General features: G+C 34.4%; 1 protein-coding gene across 1 annotated transcript; it reads left to right on the top strand.

Annotated features, from left to right (window-relative positions):
• Nucleotides 1–6,690: 6,690 nt before the first annotated feature.
• Nucleotides 6,691–24,416, top strand: LOC143226774 (uncharacterized). Its single transcript, XM_076458172.1, has 5 exons — nucleotides 6,691–6,995; nucleotides 14,862–15,053; nucleotides 18,307–18,373; nucleotides 20,746–20,843; nucleotides 21,195–24,416. Exons 1-5 carry the CDS (start codon nucleotides 6,876–6,878, stop codon nucleotides 21,549–21,551), a joined length of 834 nt encoding a protein of 277 aa, XP_076314287.1. The 5' UTR covers nucleotides 6,691–6,875; the 3' UTR covers nucleotides 21,552–24,416.
• The last annotated feature ends 251 nt before the right edge of the window (nucleotides 24,417–24,667 follow it).

The following is a 24,667-nucleotide window of genomic DNA, read 5'->3' as shown; positions in this document are numbered from 1 at the left end:
ATTTTACAATATTATCTATGTGTGATAGCATTAGCATAAAGAAAAGAGTAGCTTAACAATAAGACCATTTTACAATATTATTTATATGTGTGATAGCATTAGCATAAAGAAAAGAGCAGCTTAACAATAAGACCATTTTACAATATTATCTATATGTGTGATAGCATTAGCATAAAGAAAAGAGTAGCTTATCAATAAGACCATTTTACAATATTATCTATATGTGTGATAGCACTAGCATAAAGAAAAGAGTAGCTTAACAATAAGACCATTTTACAATATTATCTATATGTGTGATAGCATTAGCATAAAGAAAAGAGTAGCTTAACAATAAGACCATTTTACAATATTATCTATATGTGTGATAGCATTAGCATAAAGAAAAGAGTAGCTTAACAATAAGACCATTTTACAATATTATCTATATGTGTGATAGCATTAGCATAAAGAAAAGAGTAGCTTAACAATAAGACCATTTTACAATATTATCTATATGTGTGATAGCATTAGCATAAAGAAAAGAGTAGCTTAACAATAAGACCATTTTACAATATTATCTATATGTGTGATAGCATTAGCATAAAGAAAAGAGTAGCTTAACAATAAGACCATTTTACAATATTATCTATATGTGTGATAGCATTAGCATAAAGAAAAGAGTAGCTTAACAATAAGACCATTTTACAATATTATCTATATGTGTGATAGCATTAGCATAAAGAAAAGAGTAGCTTAACAATAAGACCATTTTACAATATTATCTATATGTGTGATAGCATTAGCATAAAGAAAAGAGTAGCTTAACAATAAGACCATTTTACAATATTATCTATATGTGTGATAGCATTAGCATAAAGAAAAGAGTAGCTTAACAATAAGACCATTTTACAATATTATCTATATGTGTGATAGCATTAGCATAAAGAAAAGAGTAGCTTAACAATAAGACCATTTTACAATATTATCTATATGTGTGATAGCATTAGCATAAAGAAAAGAGTAGCTTAACAATAAGACCATTTTACAATATTATCTATATGTGTGATAGCATTAGCATAAAGAAAAGAGCAGCTTAACAATAAGACCATTTTACAATATTATCTATGTGTGATAGCATTAGCATAAAGAAAAGAGTAGCTTATCAATAAGACCATTTTACAATATTATCTATATGTGTGATAGCATTAGCATAAAGAAAAGAGTAGCTTAACAATAAGACCATTTTACAATATTATCTATATGTGTGATAGCATTAGCATAAAGAAAAGAGTAGCTTAACAATAAGACAATTTTACAATATTATCTATATGTGTGATAGCATTAGCATAAAGAAAAGAGTAGCTTAACAATAAGACAATTTTACAATATTATCTATATGTGTGATAGCATTAGCATAAAGAAAAGAGTAGCTTAACAATAAGACCATTTTACAATATTATCTATATGTGTGATAGCATTAGCATAAAGAAAAGAGTAGCTTATCAATAAGACCATTTTACAATATTATCTATATGTGTGATAGCATTAGCATAAAGAAAAGAGTAGCTTAACAATAAGACCATTTTACAATATTATCTATATGTGTGATAGCATTAGCATAAAGAAAAGAGTAGCTTAACAATAAGACCATTTTACAATATTATCTATATGTGTGATAGCATTAGCATAAAGAAAAGAGTAGCTTAACAATAAGACCATTTTACAATATTATCTATATGTGTGATAGCATTAGCATAAAGAAAAGAGTAGCTTAACAATAAGACCATTTTACAATATTATCTATATGTGTGATAGCATTAGCATAAAGAAAAGAGTAGCTTAACAATAAGACCATTTTACAATATTATCTATATGTGTGATAGCATTAGCATAAAGAAAAGAGTAGCTTAACAATAAGACCATTTTATAATATTATCTAAATGTGTGATAGCATTAGCATAAAGAAAAGAGCAGCTTAACAATAAGACCATTTTACAATATTATCTATGTGTGATAGCATTAGCATAAAGAAAAGAGTAGCTTATCAATAAGACCATTTTACAATATTATCTATATGTGTGATAGCATTAGCATAAAGAAAAGAGCAGCTTAACAATAAGACCATTTTACAATATTATCTGTGTGATAGCATTAGCATAAAGAAAAGAGTAGCTTAACAATAAGACCATTTTACAATATTATCTATATGTGTGATAGCATTAGCATAAGGAAAAGAGTAGCTTAACAATAAGACAATTTTACAATATTATCTAAATGTGTGATAGCATTAGCATAAAGAAAAGAGCAGCTTAACAATAAGACCATTTTACAATATTATCTATGTGTGATAGCATTAGCATAAAGAAAAGAGTAGCTTATCAATAAGACCATTTTACAATATTATCTATATGTGTGATAGCATTAGCATAAAGAAAAGAGCAGCTTAACAATAAGACCATTTTACAATATTATCTGTGTGATAGCATTAGCATAAAGAAAAGAGTAGCTTAACAATAAGACAATTTTACAATATTATCTATATGTGTGATAGCATTAGCATAAAGAAAAGAGTAGCTTAACAATAAGACAATTTTACAATATTATCTATATGTGTGATAGCATTAGCATAAGGAAAAGAGTAGCTTATCAATAAGACAATTTTACAATATTATCTATATGTGTGATAGCATTAGCATAAAGAAAAGAGTAGCTTATCAATAAGACAATTTTACAATATTATCTATATGTGTGATAGCACTAGCATAAAGAAAGAGTAGCTTAACAATAAGACCATTTTACAATATTATCTATGTGTGGTAGCATTAGCATAAAGAAAAGAGTAGCTTATCAATAAGACAATTTTACAATATTATCTATATGTGTGATAGCATTAGCATAAAGAAAAGAGCAGCTTAACAATAAGACCATTTTACAATATTATCTATATGTGTGATAGCATTAGCATAAAGAAAAGAGTAGCTTAAAAATAAGACCATTTTACAATATTATCTATATGTGTAACAGCATTAGCATAAAGACAAAATTATCTGTGTGTAAAAGCATTAGGATCAAGACCAGTTTACAAGATATGTGTTTGTGTGACAGTTAACGTCCAGAGTCATTCTAAGATTTCTCAACAAAAGTGCTTAACAATACAGGAATTAGAAGAGTGAAATATTAGTAAGTGTTAACTAAGACTATAAGTGCAGTGATACAACTACTTTTAATTAAGTAATAAAAATAGAATAATAAATTAATTTCAAAACAAAATTTCATAAGATCTTCCAGAGAGTCTTTGAGTCCAAGTACAAACATCATATATACCCGAGTCACTTCTCGTGTCCCGGCATGGCCAGGTGGATAAGGCACTCGAGTCGTAATGTGAGGGTCGCGGGCTCGAATCCCCGTCACACCAAACATACTCACCTTTTCAGCCGTGGGGGCGTTATAATGTAATGGTCAATCCCATTATTCGTTGTTAAAAGAAGAGCTCATGAGTTGGCGGTGGGTGGTGATGACTAACTGCCTTTCCTTTAGTCTTGCACTCCTAAGTTAGGGTCGGCTAGCAGGTAGCCCGCGTGTAGCTTTGCGCGAAATTTAAAACAAACCAAACCAATACTCGTATAATATGGTGAAGCAATGTTATAAGTAATGATTTACTTAAACCTCTTGAATTTTTCTGGCAGCTTCTCATTCGAAACTTTGCTTGTTTGTGTAGAACTGTCAATAACTGATGGAAGCGATTACTTTAAAATTCAAAGGAAGACTAAAACTACAAATTAAAATATTGTTTATTAGTCACTAAATTCAATAGATACTAAAATTGTTTGGTATGGGAACAGAGTTTTATTTATTTGTAATGAGTGTGTGTGTGTTTGCTTAGAGCAAAGCCACATCGGGCTGTTTGCAGTGTCCACCTAGGGGAATCGAACTGTTGATTTCAGCGTTGTAAGTCCACAGATATACCGCTGCCCCAGCAGGGAACCTATTTGTAATGAACTTCAATGGATAGTTTTATACATACAAGATTCACTCTATTAATAGCCTCAGGTTCTGACTTAAAGATGGATATTAAGTTAATGTCTGAATATTCTTCAAGGGTTCTAGCAGTGATTGTTTTTATAATAACCACCTCATCAAGAATTTTCACACTAATTGATCACTAGAAACATTGAAGTTAACGTCAGACTTTGAGCCAATTTTAAATTTCACTGGAGAGGAAGACACGGGTTAGTTTCAGAGGTCAATAACTGTTCTACATTTCCTTCTCTTGTTTCGTAGGAAATAAGTTGTCATTAAAATAGGTGACACTCTTTCTTCAGTGCACTTGTCTGGTATTGTGATCTAGAGTAAACCTTTTATGCAAGACTCTTAAGCAGCAACAGACTGTTCTGTGGGATGATGACTGTAATGGACTGTTCGTTGTTTTCAATTGATGTCCTCATATTACTTTTGACCCAGTTCCTCAGGGATCCTTACTGTCACCATCCCTCGCACATGTTTAGTAAATGATTCTAACATGTGGGGGACTTTCAGATATTGAAACACATATAATGTGTTACTATCTCTAACGCAGTTGGATAGCCCGCTAACGTGCAGTCTAATGAGCAATCCAATAAATATGTCAAAGGAAAAAGAGGAGCCGTAGGACAAAACAAAACTCTTCTTCAAGAAGATGGATGCTTGTTGGACCTGAGGTTGTAAGAGTGGTGAGAATGAAGAGCTCGTGGGTAAAGAGAAGAGTTCCGACAGACACCACGAGAATAAAAGTATAAATACACATGATTTTTATTTAAATGATAAGTATTTCACATTTATAGATAAGTAATGATATGTGCGGAAGCCAGAAGTAAATAAACAGGTAGTTCATGGTAAATACAATATGTCATGATGTCAAGAGGTTTGTCAGATAGGAGATATATGGACCAAATTGCTTCACCACAACACTGTCATAGACTCAACACAAACAGAACAAATATATATATATACACACACACACACACAGCAGTTCAATAATATCTCAATATAAGATTATCTATTAAATTATGTAGTTGTTTACTTTTGAGGTGGTCCGGCATGGCCAAGGATGTTAAGGCGTGCGACTCGTAATCTGAAGGTCGCGGATTCGCACCCCCGTCGCGCCAAACATGCTCGCCCTTTCGGCCGTGGGGGCGTTATTATGTAACGGTCAATCCCACTATTCTTTCGTAAAAAATCTTACATTGCTAAATTAGGGACGGCTACCACAGATGGCCCTCGAGTAGCTTTGTGCGAAATTCAAAAAACAAAGTAAAACAACTTTTGAGATAGTAAATGGATAGTGATACTTGGAATTAACTTTTCCTCGAATATTACAAACCAATAGCCAGTCCATTTGCAGCCTAAATTTTAAAATATTATGGGAAGAAGACTGTAGTTTATATTTATTATTTTTTGCAATGATACCAACTTCTTTCAGATTAAATGTAAGGTTCTGGTTTGGTTTTTGAATTTCGCGCAAAGCTGCACGGGACTATCTGCGCTAGGTGTCCCTAATTTTTCAGTGTAAGACTACAGGGAAGGCAGCTAGTCATCACCACCCACCGTCAACTCTTGGGATACTCTTTTACTAACGAATAGTGGGACTGACCGTCACATTGTAGCGCCTCCACGGATGAAAGGACAAGCATGTTTGGTGCAGCGGGGATTCGAACTCGCAACCCTCAAATTACGAGTCGAACGCCTTAATCCACCTGGCCATGCGAGGCCGTAAGAGTTATACCCCTAAACTTAGTTTCTTTTGTGATACTTATCCTTTTGCGAAAGTTTATATGAAAATACCAGTTTTCAGTGATCTAATCCCTCAAACTTCCTGCTCAGCTATTTGGGTGGGAGCAATTCTACTGTTTTCATGTTTTCTCTCATTATAAATATAAATTTAATGAGTGGTTTGGTTTGTTTTGAATTTCGCGCAAAGCTACACGAGGGCTATTTGCGCTAGCCGTCCCTAATTTAGCAGTGTAAGACTAGAGGGAAACCAGCTAGTAATCACCGCCAACTCTTGGGCTACTCTTTTTACCAACGAATGGTGAGATTGATCGACACAGTATAACGTCCCCACGGCTGAAAGTGTGAACATGTTTAGTGTGACGGGAATTTGAACCCGCGAACCTCAGATTACGAGTCGATTGCCTTAACTATCTGGCAATGTCAGGCCCAAATTTAAACGGGCTTGATTAATTCATGCTGTTACATTGCACAAAATGCACGTTAATCTTAATAGATCACAATCAAAAATAATCGAGCAACCGACCCCATATTTAAAGAGCATTAAGGTTGAATGAAGATAGCAACGTGAATTAATTGTGGTTGTGTATGTTTCAAAATCGGTTCTGAAAAGAGAATGCCCATAATTTTACCAGTTTGTGAAAATATTAGACTGGTTTGTTTGTTTTTTTGTTAATTAGTGATGGCTTTTAACGCTGAGGAAGAGATATATCTAGAGTCCGACCTCCTAAGGTCTCCAAGACTTAAATCCTAATTATTGACGAACAGCGGTTTTTACAACGCTAGTGGATATTGCACAAATAGCCCAACTGTGTAGTTGTGTACCAATCTGTACATAAAAGAACATTTCTATTTTTAGCTTGTTGAATTGAATTTATATTATTATTTTTCTTAATTTAACCATCAAAAGACGAGTTGTTGATCCAGTGACTGATAAATGCAGAATTAGGTTGATGTATAAAATTTATAATGCGAGTTCATCGTTTCTAAGTTAGTGTTACTTACAGATGAAGAACATTTATTGATATTTTATAAACAAATGTCGAATACTTGTCTTTCCATGAAATTAACTGCTTTGCTTGTTCTAATAAATTTTGTACATTAGAGGGAGACGTTTGGGAAAAGAAAACATGGCGACTGCTATGGAAAATGGTCAGAACAAAAGAGATGAGGCGTTGTGTATGGATGATGTTCAATTTAAGCAAGAAGCTAATGACACATTTTCACAGTTAAGTAATAGTCGTACTCAGGTAGGTTCAGTGCATCTGTGTATATATAATAAGTTACAATACGAACATTTCACTAAACTGTTTTTAGAATTTTACAAAAAAGGTCTAAGGTGTGTTAAAATTAAATTAAAAACATAGGCTTTACGTAGTAACGTTAAACACTGACGTTAGCGCATATTAAAACTTAACATACAAACTACGTGGGACAATCTTCTTCCTTCTGATCTGTCTTTTCGCACCAGCTATTCAGAAAGTCAGACATATATTCCATTTAGTTTTTTTTGGGAAAACATCTATTGTATTTAATAAAACTTTAAAAGTGGTAAAAGTGTGGAGACTGCTTCAGTGTGTAATGAATAAAACTGACACTTTGTAGAATGGACAGCAACTGCCTGTTGTGGAAACACAAGTGTACAGGATGACGTTTCAAAAGTCTTGAAAACAAAAGGCAGAAGACTTTCGAAATGGCATCTTCTACACTTGTATCTCCACAACAGGCAGTTGCTGTCCATTCTACAGAGTTTCATCATGAATACTCTGCCTAAACAATCTATCAAAGAATGAATTAAACTATTATAAACTTACAATGTTTCGATAACAGTATGTCATGATCAGGTACACATAGTTTACAAGACATTGAGATAATTAGGTATACAGTATGAAACAAAGAGGTCACATAACTGTAGGTTACTTAATACCAAGGTTCCCCTTGATGGACTCGACAGATAGCCCTATGTGGCTTTGCTGGAAGAAAACACAGACACACTTAGTGACATAAAATTCCTGTTGATTTCAAATTCATTCAAAATCTCATATCTAAATTAAAATAATTATTAAATGAAAATTACTAAGAATCACACCAGCAATGTTTATAGAGTAACATGCAATAAGTGTTCAGAATGCTGCATTGGAGAAACCATAAGAAACTTGGAAATCAGATTCACTGAGCATAACAAAAAGATCTGCCCATGCTTATTACCAATACAACTCAAAAACTGTAATTTTAACCATGAAATACAAACATATAATAAAGGAAGTTATCTAACTTGAACAAATTAGCCCTTCTCTAAACCAACACTCCAGTGTGTCAAGGTATTCTTACTAAGCTGTTAAGCCTAGTATGGCCTCTAGTCCATACTGTAGATATATAACAGTATTCTGCAAACTTGTTTGTACCTGACAATGATATGCTCTTGTTGAAACATTGTACATTTATTGTAAATATTTCTTTATTACCAATTCAAGCTGTCTTCAAATTTAAAAGTGATGCACATAACTATTACTGCTGACAACTTGTTTCATGAGTCAATCACCAATTTGTTTGACTTAGAAATGGTTTAACTGGAGCTTATCTTGTTTCTAAATACAAAATTTAAGAGTTTTCTGGTCCTATTATTTTCAGGTTATGACACAAAAAATCTCTCGGTTCCCTTTAGATAATTTTGTAAACTTCTATGAAATGACCTCTCTCCTTTCAGAGGTCATAATATATATCACTAAGATAATCTTTCCATCTTCAGAATTTAGAAGACTTCTGAACCATTTCTAGTAAGTCAATATTCTTTCTTATAAAATTTAAAAGCATACAAAAATTGCACACATTATTATAAGTGCCCCTCAGTGTGGATTTCTGTACATGATGAGGGGACCTCCCAGGAAAGGTTCTGTTCTTTCTGGTTACCTCCTCTGGGATCTAAGCATCCACCCATGTGTTTGTCTTGCATGGCGACCTGTGAAGGGGAGGTGGTTGAGGGGTCTAACCCTAACATACCACTTTGGCCTTGGATTCCTGAAGATGGGCAGCCTTTGGGTGGCCCCCTTGGGTCAATTGGCTGGTCCACTTGGGCTAGAGTCAACTAAGTACCAGTGTTGGAAGTACTCAAAGGGTGTCGTGGACATTGTGTCTGATGCTGGTGTTTGGGTATAGTGCTCACAAAACCCTGGCGTTGCTGCAATGTCCTTGCATGGCATTGTAGTGCATCCCCTCGTAGGGCTCCATGGTGGGTGGGGTCAGTGGGTACCGAAATTTTCCTCTTCTTCTATGCATCCTCCTGTGAAAAATTTAAATAAAATAGTGAAAAAACAGTCAATAGGTAAATGACAACGTCTTGAAGACTCTGAGCAGCAATCTTCAACATCTGTAACACACATACCTCATTTTCTTATATTACATTCTTTTTCAGAAAAACCTTTCAGGCAAATGTCCCCCTTTTTTTTTAGAAGGGTCTAGAGGGACTTGCTGGCTCTCCAAAGTCAGTAAAGAAGCTTCAATCTGGAGACATATTGGTTGAAACATCCACATCCCAACACAGTGAACTGCTCATGAATTCAAAGGCAATTGGGGATGTACCTATTGAGGTTACCCCTCATGCTGCTTTGAATTCATTATGAGAAGTTATTGTTGAGAGGGATTTGAAGAACGTCCTTGAGTCAGAGATTCTCACTGGTTTCTCCACTCAAGGAGTTTCTGCAGTTAGGTGCATCTCCACTTGCAAAGATGGAGTTACATTGCTGACAAATATCCTTGTTTTGACATTTACTTCACTACGTGCACCTGCTACCATCAAGGCAGGTTATCTAAATTGCAGGGTACGGACGTACATTCTAAACCCTCTCCGATGTTTCCAATGTCAGAGGTTCGGCCACTCAAAGATATCACGTTGTGGTTCCCTGACATGTGCTTGTTGTGGTGGCAAGGACCACGATGCCAATGAGTGTGACACGGACCCACATTGTGTTAACTGTAATGGTTCTCACCCCTCCTACTTTTGTTCTTGCCCAAAATGGTTGGAGGAAATTGAGTGCAGCATTAGAAAATGACTGATAACATTAGTTATCCTGAGGCTTGGAAATTGCTGTCTGCCACTTTATCTTGAATATATGCTGCTGCACTTCATTCCACAACTACAGTGGGAGTGCAGACAGATCTCTCTGTGCTTCCAAGAGAATTGTTTTCAAAACATATGAAAAGCCTTTTGACCTCCATGGTTAAAAAGGTTGATGAATCAACTTCTACACCCATCTCTGTTCCTCCCATACATTCCAACAAATCCCAAGATCCACAAATACAGGCATTTCTTCAGATACATCTTTTTCTCCCACCTCAAGATGCAAAACAATCATTCATTTGCATCTAGAGTTAATGGAATCCCCTTTCAACAACAAAGACCTGCCCACTCGACCCATGGCAGGATCTATGGAGGTTACTAGACCTCCTCTGAAATGGACAGTAAGGAAAAAAGACGTGGTTGTAAACAGAAGGGTTTTCCAGCCACTTCGCCTACCGTCATTAAAAATGGCCACCTTGATACAATGGAACTCTCAAGGTTTACTTTCTAATCTGGATGACATCAAAATACTGATTGCTTCCTACCATCCTGTATGATTTTCCTTACAAGAAACATTTCTGAAACCTGCCAATACAGTCACCTTTCGGCAGTTTTATTTGTACAGAAATAACAGGCTGTGTGATGGACGAGTACATGGAGGGGTGGTACTATTGGTTGATCAGCATGTGCCCACCCTGTCTTTGTCACTCAACACACCCTTGGAGGCCATAGCCATCCATGTTACCTTTGGTCATACCATCACTGTTTTTTCTCTCTTCCTGTTCCCTGGAGAAACATATGATCAATCAGACCTTGATGCTCTTATTGAACAGTTGCCATCTCCCTTTCTAATCATGGGGGACTTTAATGGACATCATCCCCTCTGGGGAAGTGCTGATATTGATAGGAGAGGTTGCTTGGTAGAGCGTATGCTCTCTGATTACAATTTTCCTCTTTTCATTACTGGTTTTTCCACTTATTTTCACACACCTTGTCAGTCCTTCACTGCTCTCATTCTCTCGGTTTGCTCCCCTTCATTATTCTCCCATTTTTCATGGAAGTTGACAGTAATCCACTATGCAGTGATCACTTTCCTATACTTTTGAGAGAGACTGGCCATGGTCAATGCCGCCCTTCCCGTGTGCCCCAGTGGAAGCTGGATCAGGCAGACTGGTCCGCTGTCACTGCTCTCGCAAAACTTGATTCTGCTGTCAAGTAACTGACTGTACTATACAAGCAGCTGCTCAGTGTATTCCTAAAACCTCGACACATTTTCCATGATACCCTTGTTCGTCGTGGAATCCTGCCTGCCACATGGCACGAAAGGTTCAAAAACAGGCCTGTGATACTTTCCGTAGATATCCCACACTTTCGAACTGCATCGCTTTCCAACAGGCCTATGCACATGCTAGGTGGGTAAGACATCAAAGCCAGAAGGAATCTTGGATTAAGTTCACAACTAGCATGTCTTCTACCACCAGTTCCAAAGTCATATGGGACAGGATTTGAAAGGTCAGTGGGCACTACAATTCTGTCCCCCACTTGTTATTACTCAATGATGGCCAAGAGGTAGCTGATGTCCGGAGCATCGCTGATATTCCAGGTGAAAGCTTTTGCCGGGTATCTAGCTCTTCTGCTTGTTCCTCTACCTACTTGGCCATCAACACTCGGGCAGAGCATTCACGTCTTTCCTTTCAAACTAACTGTCTCTTTGACTATAATCATCCATTTACACTGGTGGAACTGAAAATGGCCCTTCATCGGTCTGGCAGAACATCTGTTGAACTTAATGATGTACACTATGACATGCTGCACTATCTCTCTCCTGCTTCTCTTGATATTCTTCTAATTGTTTTGAAATGGATCTGGCAGGAGAGTGTTTTTCCTAATGCCTGGCACCAGGCTATTATCTTACCTTTCTCTAAGCCTGGGAAAGATCCCAAGATTCCTTCAAAGTACCGTAAAATTGCTTTGACGAGCTGTCTCTGTAAGACTTCAGAGAGGATGGTTAATGCTCGTCTTGTTTGGTTCCTCAAATCAAACAACCTCCTCTTGTCCACACAGTGTGGGTTCTGACGTCAGCACTTCACCACGGACCACCTAATTCGAGTTGAAACATCAATCAGAGAAGCCTTTCTCAAATGACAACATCTTGTATCAATATTCTTTGACATTGAGAAAGCTTATGACACAACATGGAGGTATGGCAGTTTGCGAGACCCATATATTTTGGTTATGTGGCCATTTACCCATCTTTATTAAAAAATTTTTTAAAGGACAGGAGATTCCAAGTTTGTGTGGGTTCGACACTTTTTCGTTCTTTTCTGCAGGAACTTGGGGTCCCTTAGGGCTGTGTCACACTTTTTAGTATAAAGATTAATGCAATTACTGAACAACTCCCTCTCACTGTTGCAAACAGGCTCTATGTCGACGACTTTCACATCTTGCGTTAATCGTTGAACATGAGATATATTGAGCAGCAACTACAAACTGCCCTCAATCGTGTACTGAAGTGGACCACGGCGAATGGCTTTAATTTCTCTCTCTCTCTAAAACCATTTGCATGCACTTTAGCCGATAACGGGGTATTCACCCTGATCCTGGACTCCGTATTGGTGAAGTTTCACTGCCAATGGTCCCTGAGACCAAGTTCTTGGGGCTTACCTTTGACCGTAAGCTGACCTTAATACCTTAAAGCAGCTAAGGGTCAAATGCACAAGAGCACTGAACATCCTCCGTGTCCTCTCTACCACCAGTTGGGGAGCAGATTGATGTTCTATGTTAAAGATATATCGTGCTCTTATTTGATCAAAACTTGACTATGGATCAGTAGTCTATGGCTCTGCCAGACCCTCGGCCTTAAAGATGCTGGACCCCATTCATCATCAAGGACTTTGACTCTGCACTGGGGCTTTCAGCACCTCCCCAGTTCAAAGCTTATACATAGAATCTAATGAACCTTCTCTGCACCTTCGCTGTTTGCAACTGTCTTTACTATATTCTTTAAAACTTCATTCCTTACCGGAGCATCCCACCTGGGGATGTGTTTTCTTTCCTCAGTGGGCCATATGTTTTCAGAACAGACAATCTGCCATTGCTCCTTTTGGCCATTGCATTGAGGTGCAATTGGATGAATTGGGTCTGTCCTTGGATAACATTGCAGAATCCACTGGTCAGCCCATCCCACCATGGATCATTACAGTCCCCAAATGTGACCTTTCTTTATGTCATCTGAGAAAGGCAGATACTCCCGATTGGAAGTACCGTCTTTTATTTACTGAACATCTTTTGAACAATCTTTCCATTTCTGTTTATACAGATGGTTCCAAATCAGGTAACTCTGTGGGCTCTGCCATGGTTTGTTGCAGTTCAGTTGTTGTGTGCAGAATCCCTCTACAACTTCTGTGTTCACTGCTGAACTCTATGCCATATCTCTTGCCCTGGATCATATTGAAGCTAAGCAGTACTCCAACTGCACTGTTTATACTGACTCGCTTAGTTCTCTACTGGCCCTGGAATCACTTCACGTTGGCTCACACCTTGTTCTTGCTGATATTCAAAACCGACTGGCCCATTTCTCATTAACATCTACTTCTATCCAGTTTTTCTGGATACCAGGCCATGTTGGTATTCGAGGGAACAAGCTTGCAGACATGGCAGCTAAATCTGTCTGCTCTGGCACTATCACCACTGTGCCTATTCTGTACATGGACTATGGTCCTGTATTCAAGGCTCGGCTCCATGCCAACTGGCGGTCCACTTGGAAGAAGCAACGCGACAACAAGCTTTTCCAAATAAAACCCTATATTGGGCTTTGGCTGTCAAGCTTCCATAAGGTTCAGAAGGAGGAGGTTGTTCTAACTAGACTACGTATTGGTCACAGTTTTTTAACTCATTGTTTTCTATTATCTGGAACTGTTGCACAAGTGTGTAGTTTGTGTAACACTCAAATCACTGTAAGCCACATTTTACTTTCTTGCCATCGTTACAACTCTCAACGACTGCACTATTTTGAACATGTTCTGTCACAGGGTTTGTCTGTAACATTGGACAGTGTTATTGGTGATGGTGACACTGTCCACCTTGATAAAGTGTTTAGATTTTAATGGCCATTAATCTTTTTAACCTCATTTAAGTGTTTGATATTTATTCATTACACCTTTTTAATTGCTGTTCCCTTTTCAGTCTCAATCTCTCTAGTTCAATTTGAAATTGGAAAATGACCAGAACATTAAATAACTCAACACCAGGACTGAAAAGATCAACTTCAGGTGACTAACGCTGCTGTTTGAACTGTCCATTTGAACTACCCGTTAGTCGTCCTGGCGAGTTGTTATTACAGTTTTGCTGCATGTCTTTTAACACTTTTAATACTTTACCTTTTAGTACTGGCCATAATGACACATGACCCGGAACCAGGACTGGAAAGACCAACTTCAGGTGACTGACGGTGGTTCTTGTACTTACCTGTTAGTCTTCCTGGTGGGTTATGATCATTGCTGTTCTGCTACGGAAAGTCCTTTACAACTTTGTAGACTGGATGTCAACATTGGTTTTATGCCATTTATGTTTTTAATTGCTGTTTTGTTTTTACCTTCAATTCCTTTTATGAATTTTACTACATTTAATTCATCTTTAATCTTTAATAATTATTGGATCAGTATTGTTATTAGTAACAACCTTGATCTCTGTTCTCTCTCTTATCAGGTGTCTGGTAGTAATGTTACATTGAACAGTCTTCTGTAATGTCTTAGTTATTTGTATATTTTGTAAAATTTAATAATAAATCAATGAACAAATTAGATTTTATTGTATAATGACTACTGTTAAAGAAAAATAGTATATGTGAAGCTTTATTGAATTATTTTGTGAAACATAAAAGCAGCAAATTTCTGATAGGACCTGTGTGTATATATGAAGATGTGTGTGATAAGCAGTGAACTTGTATTTTATCAATAAAGTTTTACATGTGATTTTGTAACTGTTATGGGATGATAATAACTATGGCTCTTCAGTTAATCTCTTTGTTCAGTCATATTAACAATAATGAAACTATCAGTCTGCAGAGGAAGAGAGACAAACAAAAGACCCTGACTTTATGGAAGTCCCTTTAAACACAACTCAACAGGGAGAGAGAAAAAAGAAGTTGCCAAAAAGGATTCTTCACTTCAGTGATGGTATTCTGGAAGAGTACAGCACAGATGAGGAAGAAGTCCAGGATAACACAGATTCCACAGCTTTACTAGACACAGTAAATTTTGAATTGTTGATTATTTGTATCACATACATAATTCTCCTGTCAATTTTATTTAATCATTTTCCAGAGTAGAGTGAAGAATGTTTTTGAAAAATAGGAAACATAGTTCTGTTAAATGATTTAGTGATCAGTTACATCAAGCCTTAGTTTTGCTGATTTAGTGATCAGTTACATCAAGCCTTAGTTTTGCTAACTGATTTAGTGATCAGCTACATCAAGCCTTAGTTTTGCTAACTGATTTAGTGATCAGTTATGTCAAGCCTTAGTTTTGCTAACTGATTTAGTGATCAGTTACATCAGACCTCAGTCTTGCCTTTTGAAGGCAAGAGTTTTACTTTGCTCATTTTATTCCTTTAGTAGCAGGTTTGTGACTGATACTAAGAACAAGCATTATAAAAAAAGTTTTTTTATAAAGACAAGTTGGGATTGATGTACACGTGACCTAGCCAAATATGGTATTACAGAAAATTTTAATGCTGCAAAAACTATTGAAACACGAAAGTCAAAACCTGAAAAAAAATGAGCTATTCAAACATTACAAAATGTTAAGTCTTACTGGGATTATGGTAGCCCTCTGGTGATTAATGCAAGTTAATTGTTTTTAGTTTAAATTTTATAGTGTATTGTGCTATTTTACACATTTTATTTCTAGTTATTTTATATTCTGGTTTATTTTTATTAATGCACTTAATAATTAAATAGTTGTGGAATTCATTATGCTATTTCATGTTTGTTTAATGAACAGTTTGAGTATTTTATATTTCATAGCTATTATAAAGACTAAATATTTTAAAGTAGAATATTAAACTTTGGTCTGCTGTGTACAAAATTTATATCTGGTTAATCATGAAGATTTCAGTATTAAATTACTGTTATTTTCTTTTTCTGATTATTTTCATTTGCTTTAAAAAACCACTTGTTACTTGGTGAACATTACTAGCATAATGTTATTTAATCTAATGATTGTTTGAGTCTTGACAAATACAGATGCAGTGAAGTTGTGCCAAGTGAATTTTTACAGTTTTTGTTTTATTGACAACAGAAATTTATTTTAATGAATCTGTAATTTACACATCAATGAAAATCTTTAAATAATTATTTTGTAAATGAATTAAAACTATGTATTTCCGATGATTTCAAGACAGTTCATATATTTTTTTCAAGATTCATATGTATTTTCTGTAACTTGATTTGTGTTTGTTTCAGAGTCAGTACATTTACTAAAACCTGTTAACTACAGTGATAGTACTAAACATTTTGAACAATGACCTTAATTATGAAAAATAATACAAATACCTTCTGTAAAGAGTAGGTCCAAGGTCAGTTCAGTGGGGTAGTTGTTGAGCTATTTCTCTTCATGATAAGAGAGGAACACACTAACACTTGACCCAGCGAGGAACCCATTGCAACGATATCTGTTTGTTCAGTTTGTAAAATATTAAATGTGAAAGTTAAAAGATACAACATGTCTTTTAATGAACTGTTGCTAAATACAAATATCCATGTTACAAACCCTTACAAAAGCTGTACTGTCATTAAAAAGTTCCACTTGAATAAAATGCAGGCTATTATTGAGGACCATACTAAACTTAGAATCTTAATCAGTAACCCTTTATTTCTTATCTGATGTGAGAAACAAATCCAGAGGTATCTGAGGGAACTTAGATATTATGTCTAATGATGTTGCTGTTATTGAACAGAATCTCATCTGGGTGCTTCGTATGGTCTACCTAAAATTCATAAAGCAGATAGCCCCCATTTGGCCAATTCTTTCTGTCTTAGTTGTGTGTAGTTGCAAACATGTGAAGGGGATCCTCGTATCTCTACTACAGCCACTCATATATTATCTTTTATCTTGCACTTGAACTAAATCAATTACTCCTATCCAAAAAACATTTCTTGGCTAGTTTTTATCAATATACACCTCTAAATGAAAACATTGATATTTGTATATCTGAGCTGTCATGTAATAATGTTTTTCCAAATGGCTTTGTTGAACTTCAGATGAAAGCCGTGTTGAACCATACAATGAATAATTTGAAATTAACAACATTCTCTTTGGATTAATAGATGACACTGTGATGGGTTCCCTGCCATATCCACCATCAGCTAATGAATTAGCTTTTCTGCAAACAGAAATATCTTGACACTTGTCATGAATTAATAGATGCCATTATGATGAGTTCCCTGCCATGTCCACCATTTGTCTTATCATGAACAGGAATGGTTTGACACTTATGAATTGATATATGACATTGTGGTGGAATTTCCACTAGGTTCAACATTAGCTTATCAGTGCCTATTATCACAAACAAAAATGTCTTAACATCCACCACACTAACTTTATACCTATTCTTTACAGAGTTATCACTTTATTAATTAAGGGGTGTTTAATTATTTGGCGTATGGTTTTCTGTTGAACATTGCAGTATAAATGGCATTATTATTATTACTTTATTAATTAAGGGGTGTTTAATTATTTGGTTATGGTTTCTGTTGAACACTACAGCAGAAATGACATTATTATTATTACTTTAATAATTAAGGGGTGTTTAATTATTTGGTTATGGTTTCTGTTGAACACTGCAGTATAAATGACATTATTATTATTACTTTATTAATTAAGGGGTGTTTAATTATTTGGTGTATGGTTTTCTGTTGAGCACTGCAGTATAAATGACATTATTATTATTACATTATTAATTAATGGTGTTTAATTATTTGGTGTATGGTTTTCTGTTGAGCACTGCAGTATAAATGACATTATTATTATTACTTTATTAATTAAGGGGTGTTTAATTATTTGGTGTATGGTTTTCTGTTGAGCACTGCAGTATAAATGACATTATTATTATTACTTTATTAATTAAGGGTGTTTAATTATTTGGTTATGGTTTCTGTTGAACACTGCAGTATAAATGACATTAATATTATTACTTTATTAATTAAGGGGTGTTAATTATTTGGTGTATGGTTTTTGTTGAGCACTGCAGTATAAATGACATTATTATTACTTTATTAATTAAGGGGTGTTAATTATTTGGTTATGGTTTCTGTGGAGCACTGCAGTATAAATGACATTATTATTATTATTACTTTATTAATTAAGGGGTGTTTAATTATTTGGTGTATGGTTTTTTTGTTGGGCACTGCAGTATAAATCACATTTGTGACATTGTTTGCAGCATAAGAAGCTTTAACTTATTTAATCCAGGATAATGTTAATTTGTTTACTTTTTAAATCTAGAAGCAGATGGCTTGGATGCCTTATCTGTGGTATATGACTTGGTGGATTGGATGTCGAGCCTTAGCTGGTAAGATGATGTTCTATATTTTCTAATGAACTACTGGCTGGTATTATATAAAATATCTCTCCTCAGTTCTTCATTATTTAATTGTATTCTTTATTTTTTTTAATGAACAAGTTTTGCTCCAGCATTCTGTTATTTTGGTAACTCATTTTCTGCCACTTTAAACTTTTAGACTGCCAACAATTTTCTATATAGTATATATTAATTTCACTGAAGCAGTTTGATAAAATTCCTTTTAGTATGTATACCTTAGCTCTGTTTAGTGACTGGCCATATTATAAAAATTCCACTACAGTATTTTATTGTGGTACTTTCAAGCAGCACGAACACAAACTATACAATTGTCAGGTGTTTCTTCATTACTTGAAGATTTTCTTCGTGAAAATTTTAAGTCAATCTGTAAAAATAACTACAATGTACTCAATATGAAATAGAAAATGATATTATGGAACTGTATTGTATAATCTCAGTAAAATGCTATTGTAGTTCATTTATTAGGACTGTGGTTTTCAGTTTATTTAGAAGATTGGTTGGCTTGAGATCTGATAAATGTGATGGTTGACAGTTGAAGTTCTTATCTTGTTCTTTAACTTAATATCAAACAGTCAAACTGTGTAGGAAGTGTCCTGCTATATGGGTGAAATGTTGGTTTTCAGATAAACTGATTATTACTCACCAGACTACAGGAATAAGAATCTAACACGTGTTATGACAGTGTTTTCCACACAGTACATGTGTCATGCAGCTTGCACTGTTGAAACACCATGAACATGGTCTGTAGGTTGTTTTTTTTTCTCACTATTTTTATTGTCAATATAGAAAAGTACAAAACATGACCTATTAGATCATGGCACGTAGTCAGGTCATTAATTATTTAGTGTTTGATGTAAGCACCACTGAAGCTTTTTCCTGTCCACATCTGACATAAGCCATTTTGAGACTGGTTCCTGGCTGCCATATGTCAAGTTCCTTTATGTTATATGTAGAAGATGATCAAATCCTCACTAGTGTTGAAGATATCAACACTGTGTATCTTTTACAAGTCTGTCTTTTCCCTTAACCAGTTGTAGACTGTTGGTGGTTACAATAGTCAGATTGATAGTCTGTGTCAAAGAAAGAATCTTATATTGACTATTACTAGGTAGGTGCCCATGATCATTCCAAGTTGCAGTGCAGACCAACCATGGCTAATGTATCAACAATGTAGTAAATGTATCTCACATTTACAAACAGTAAGAGGGTTTTACAAATTTTTGTGTGGGAATGTTTCTAAAAATTGGTTGGTCATTGTTGTACTTTGAAACTATTTTTGAAAGAAATCAAAATCTAAACCTAAAGAGCAGCCTTTTTCTAGAAGGGCACACAAATTGTTTCCAGGGGGAAACAACTGACTCGTTTGTCATTAGAGCCACCTGAGTTAAGAACAGGTGGAAATAACACCTTAGTTGTTCATCATTTAAGTAAAACCTGTCAAATATGTAATAATTATTACCAGTGTTTATATTTCAAGTGGACTTGTGCATGTTTATTTGATCTTTGTGTTTCTTCCAACCTTTTTTTACTGTCATTACTTGCAAGGTGTTTTAAACAACTTGTATTTGTTTTGAGAAGGCTGTGATTTACTGATTATGGAGTCAATAAATGCTACACAATAATAATAAGTATGCATGTTATAAAATCAGGCACCTGGGTTGGAACAGTTAACATGCAGCATTTCTCTCAGTAATCATGATTAATGTTGGGTAAATTACAATGACACTTAACAATCCTGTTGCTAAATAGATGCCACTATGTGTGAACAGCTGTTTGCTCTTACTCTGTAGATAAGGGAAATAGGAAATTTGACTTGAAGTCTAGATTTAACACTGATTATTAACTTTAACAGTGTAGTGCGACTGCTGAAACCTTCATTTGATTTTTTGTGACACTGAAAAATCAAAAAATCATTTTCAACCTTATCTGTTTCTTTGTCTTAAAGTGTGAAACAGTATCTGATAGTGATTTTATTTATTGCATTATTATTGAGGAGAATGAATTTTTCAAGTTGTTCCCTAAAGAGTTAAACTTTGATCCAAAATAACAGAAAGACTTTGCATATCTTAATATGTGCCCATTTAAATCAACTCTTATAGTGTTTGACTGTTTTGTTAATTTAAACGTTGTCTTTCTTTTTTGCATTTTCACTATACAAATAAAATGCATGCTTTTATAGGCCTAACCAACATAAAAATAATTTTTATTAACATTATAAAGTACTTTTTGAACAGTGTTCTGTTTAAGATATATGCAACTTTTCCAAGTCATCAGTGGACTAGTTCTAATTTATTAAATGTTAATAACTTGTACCATGTACACCTCCTTTCTATTTTTCTCAGGATGTGACTTTGTAGGTGAGAAACTTGCACATTTGTTTGGGATCACTACACCAAAGTACCAATATGAACTAGAAGAGTATCAGAGGATGTTAAAAGAGGTAAGTTTAATATTTAATAACTGTAATTTTTGGTACCATTTTACTTTGTTTAGAAGCTAATGCCAGCCAAACTTTATAAGAACTATAGCAGAAAGTGTTTAGTAATTTCAGATGATGAAAATGTAACTGAACTCACTTGTTTGAAACAGTCATGTTGTACTCCAACTTTTGAATATAGAATTATAAACTTCTGTTACATACAATGTAACAAGTTTCAGTAGTTTTCACAGTGATCATCCTAAATATTAAAAAAAAAGGTGGATTTATATAAATCTTTATCTGATGTTATTCAGGAAGTTAGTGGTTTTATGTTGAAAGTTCTGTTTTCAACTACTAGTTGTTGTATAACAGGAGGAAGAAGAAAAGGAGAAAACAACAGAAGAGAATGTCGGTTGGAAGCAGGAGAAGGACCAGTTAAGGAGTGTTAAGGTTGAACCTTCAGTAAAAACATCTCTGGAGAATGTACAATCTCCAGCAAGTTCAGTTGGTGATTCTGTAGCTGTTAAGCCAGACATTTTATCGATGCCAGGTGAGAAAATTCAAATGGCCACCACGGAAACCTCACCCCAACCACATGTAAACATCCCAGGCATCACCACATCACAGCTATGTGATGATACTTCAACAATAATGCTTGAAACCAAATCAGGCGTAACTATGATAGGGAGTATAACCAAGTCATCTGCACCTGATTTGGAGCCTCAGTAATATAAGGATGTTCAAACAACATCTGTTGATGATTTGCAATCTCAGCCATAGGAGAAAATAAAATTCTAAAGGTGTCTGGAGGAAATCCTGTAAAACATTTTGTGAAACCTGCAGTAGGTTTCTGAGACTCTGGGTTTTATTATTTAAGTAAAAAATGAGCAATCTTAATTCTAATTAAACAAGTACTTTGTTGTTTGTAATATTTTCTTTATAGAACTTGTTTTCTTTCTTTGTTTTTTATGTAGATTTCTGTTAATCATAAACTTAAAAGTGTTGAAATTCCAGCTGCTTGCTATACTAAACCTTTGCAAAATAAATTTTAGATTATAAAAGAGCTGTTAAAACTTTTACCAAATAATATTGTCATTAAATTTATAAATGTACTCAGCTATTTGTAATGTAGGTTTCAAATTACTAGAAATCCATCTCTGAAGTTGGTTAAATTTTGTAACTCTTTTCTTCTAAACTAGATTCAAACAGCTATTAAACACTTTTGAGTTAATTTTCTGTCACAGATATCTTATATTATGGAGTAACTATAAGAAGTAATACATTTTTGAAAGCAAAATCAGGCACTCCAGCTTTGTTAACTTATGCTGATGTGATATCTCTTGTATGTTTTAATTATGGTTCTCCCAAATGGATTAAATGGTCAAAACAGTTTTTATAAGAGTAGCAGGTACTTTCAGCGTGTACTTCTGTCTGAAAGTGTAAACATTATTATTAATATTAGATTTGTAAATGTTACATCAAAACTTTGTTTTGTGTGATATAAGTACTATTAACAATATTAAGATTTATAATATAAAACAATATTAATTCTTTTTTGGAATTTATAGGTGATGATTGAGAAATTTTACTCTGTACAGTTTGTAAAGAAGCCTTATTTTAGCTTGATGTAATTGTAACATTACTGGTGATAAGTTTGTAATTTGAAATAGAGCAACAAATGAGAAATATGACACAGTTTTAAAGTATGACAACTTAAAACTAACCAAACACTTTTGAGTTAATTTTCTGTCACAGATATATTATATTATGGAGTAAGTATAAGAAATAATACATTTTTAACTTGTTTTTGAAACATTTATCAGATATTCAGAACAAATCTTATTGGAGCTGTGTCTTTATTTGTTGATAAAAGTGATTACATTTGGCTACCCTTGGTGCTACTTAGTGACATAAAAACTGTGATTCATTGTTTAGTGTTTACAAAATTAATGTGCAATTTGCTTAAAATGTTTCATTGATAATATACAGCAGAGTCATAGGCAGGAATCTCTAAAGGGTGGTAATAGCATAGGCAGTGAAATCTATAAAGGGTGGTGCAGTCATAAACAGTGTAATATGTAAAGGGTTGTGCAGGCATAGGCTTTGTAATCTATAATGGGTGGTGCTAACAATCTGTAATTGGTGGTGGAGACAAGCTGTATAATATATAAAAGGTTATGTACACAGACAGTGTAGTCTGTAAATGTTAGTGTAAACAGTAATCTATAATGGGTAGTGCAGATATAGACAAGGTAATCCATAAAAATATGTGATACTTTTGAAGTAACAAGAAAATGAGTGGTGAAGCCATAGTGGGGGGGGGAATCTGGAGGTATGCTTCTATAAAAATATTTTGTAATTTTCATTTTTGTGCATTTTCAAAATTGTGCATTTTTGTAGTAACAGGCTGTTTTCACACCTTTTAAATGTCCTTTATCCTTACAGAGGTGTAATTTATGTTCATGTATCTATATGTATAATTATTATTTTGAAACCTTGAATCACTATAAAATGTTATTGCTTAGCCAGTCAATTTTTATTTGGTTTTATAATTAATAGTGTTGATATTGTTTTAATTCAGTCAACATTAAGATACTGTAAACGGACAGAACACTTCAAGAATATCGAACAATGTCAGGAAATTATGAAAAACACATTTTTGAAAACATAGTGTATTTATATAGTCGTAATTAGATAACAACCAGTACTTGAGCTCAAGCTACATAGGCCAGTATGCGACATAATGAAACTGTTTCCTTGCTTTCCAGATAATGTTGTATGAAACAAAATTTAGCAAAGTTTTATGTTCTTGAAATTTTGTTCCTACCACTTGTGCCTTACTTTTACAGCTATAGGTAACTTAAAATCAAATCAACTAGTCTATAGTTTTCATTAGAAGATAACTTTTTTTCAAACCATATAACTCTCTAGTCACTTTGGTGATGCTTCTAAAAAATATATAATTTGTATAGGTTTTTTTCATTACTTATGTGTATAATATATTAATTATATGTCAAAGTTTTGTATGTATTTAAGGTATAAAACTTGTGTTACATTTGTATACTTCAATGATAGTTTAAAAAGTATTATTTTGTATAATACCAAATGCCTTGAGAACCATAGATGCACCTTTAGTGACATATCTGCTATGCCTCAGCATGCTTAGTAGATTGGACTCTAACACTGTGACCTTTCGAATGAGACGTTGTATGTGACTCGTGTACAGATGCAGATCGCTTATTACTTTCTATTCTACCCCACTTTACCCCTTGAAACCTTTTATCACTGAACCATCAGTAGAATAGATGAATGCAAAACCTTACTTTACCATAAGAGGTTCATGATCTTAAATGTTTCACTTGTATTTTTGCAAGCTGTACTTTGGAGAAACTGTGAAGGTGCAGAAGACAAGATATGAGACAACTAACTACATTTAAGTCTTTTGTTGTTTTGGTGTTTAAAGATCTAAAGCAATATTTTATGATCAGTATGTGTTAAGGAAGGTGTTTGAAAATATATTGTTTGAAGTATGGCCATTATTCTTAAAAACCTAAGGTTAAGGCACTTTGTTTTATATTAAAGCTTTATCTTACACTGTTGTCACTGGTCGTTTTTTATTTATATACAGTACTGGTGTGCAAAAAAGGTTGATGCAAACACAGAAAGGGTGGTAATAGTATAGGTAGTGATATCTATAAAGATTATCCTGAAACAACACTAACTCCAAATCACTGAATTCAAAAGGCCTTACATTATGTTCAGAAAAATATATATATGTATATAAAACATTAATTAAGCTGTCAACTAAATTAACATGATAAATTATTTTGGTCATAATATATATA

The sequence above is a fragment of the Tachypleus tridentatus genome, chromosome 9 (genome assembly GCF_004210375.1).
Source record: "Tachypleus tridentatus isolate NWPU-2018 chromosome 9, ASM421037v1, whole genome shotgun sequence".
NCBI lineage: Eukaryota > Metazoa > Arthropoda > Merostomata > Xiphosura > Limulidae > Tachypleus > Tachypleus tridentatus.
Note: the sequence above shows the minus strand (reverse complement) of the source record. Positions and strands in the feature narration are given on the sequence as shown.

What these genes read in the sequence shown, in the direction of transcription:
- LOC143226774 (XM_076458172.1), top strand. Translation starts at nt 6,876, where the DNA reads ATGGCGACTGCTATGGAAAATGGTCAGAACAAAAGAGATGAGGCGTTG. An exon ending in TAAGTAATAGTCGTACTCAG is followed by an intron (nt 6,996 to 14,861) that starts GTAGGTTCAGTG and finishes TGAAACTATCAG; the next exon opens with TCTGCAGAGGAAGAGAGACA. An exon ending in ATCAGAGGATGTTAAAAGAG is followed by an intron (nt 20,844 to 21,194) that starts GTAAGTTTAATA and finishes GTTGTATAACAG; the next exon opens with GAGGAAGAAGAAAAGGAGAA.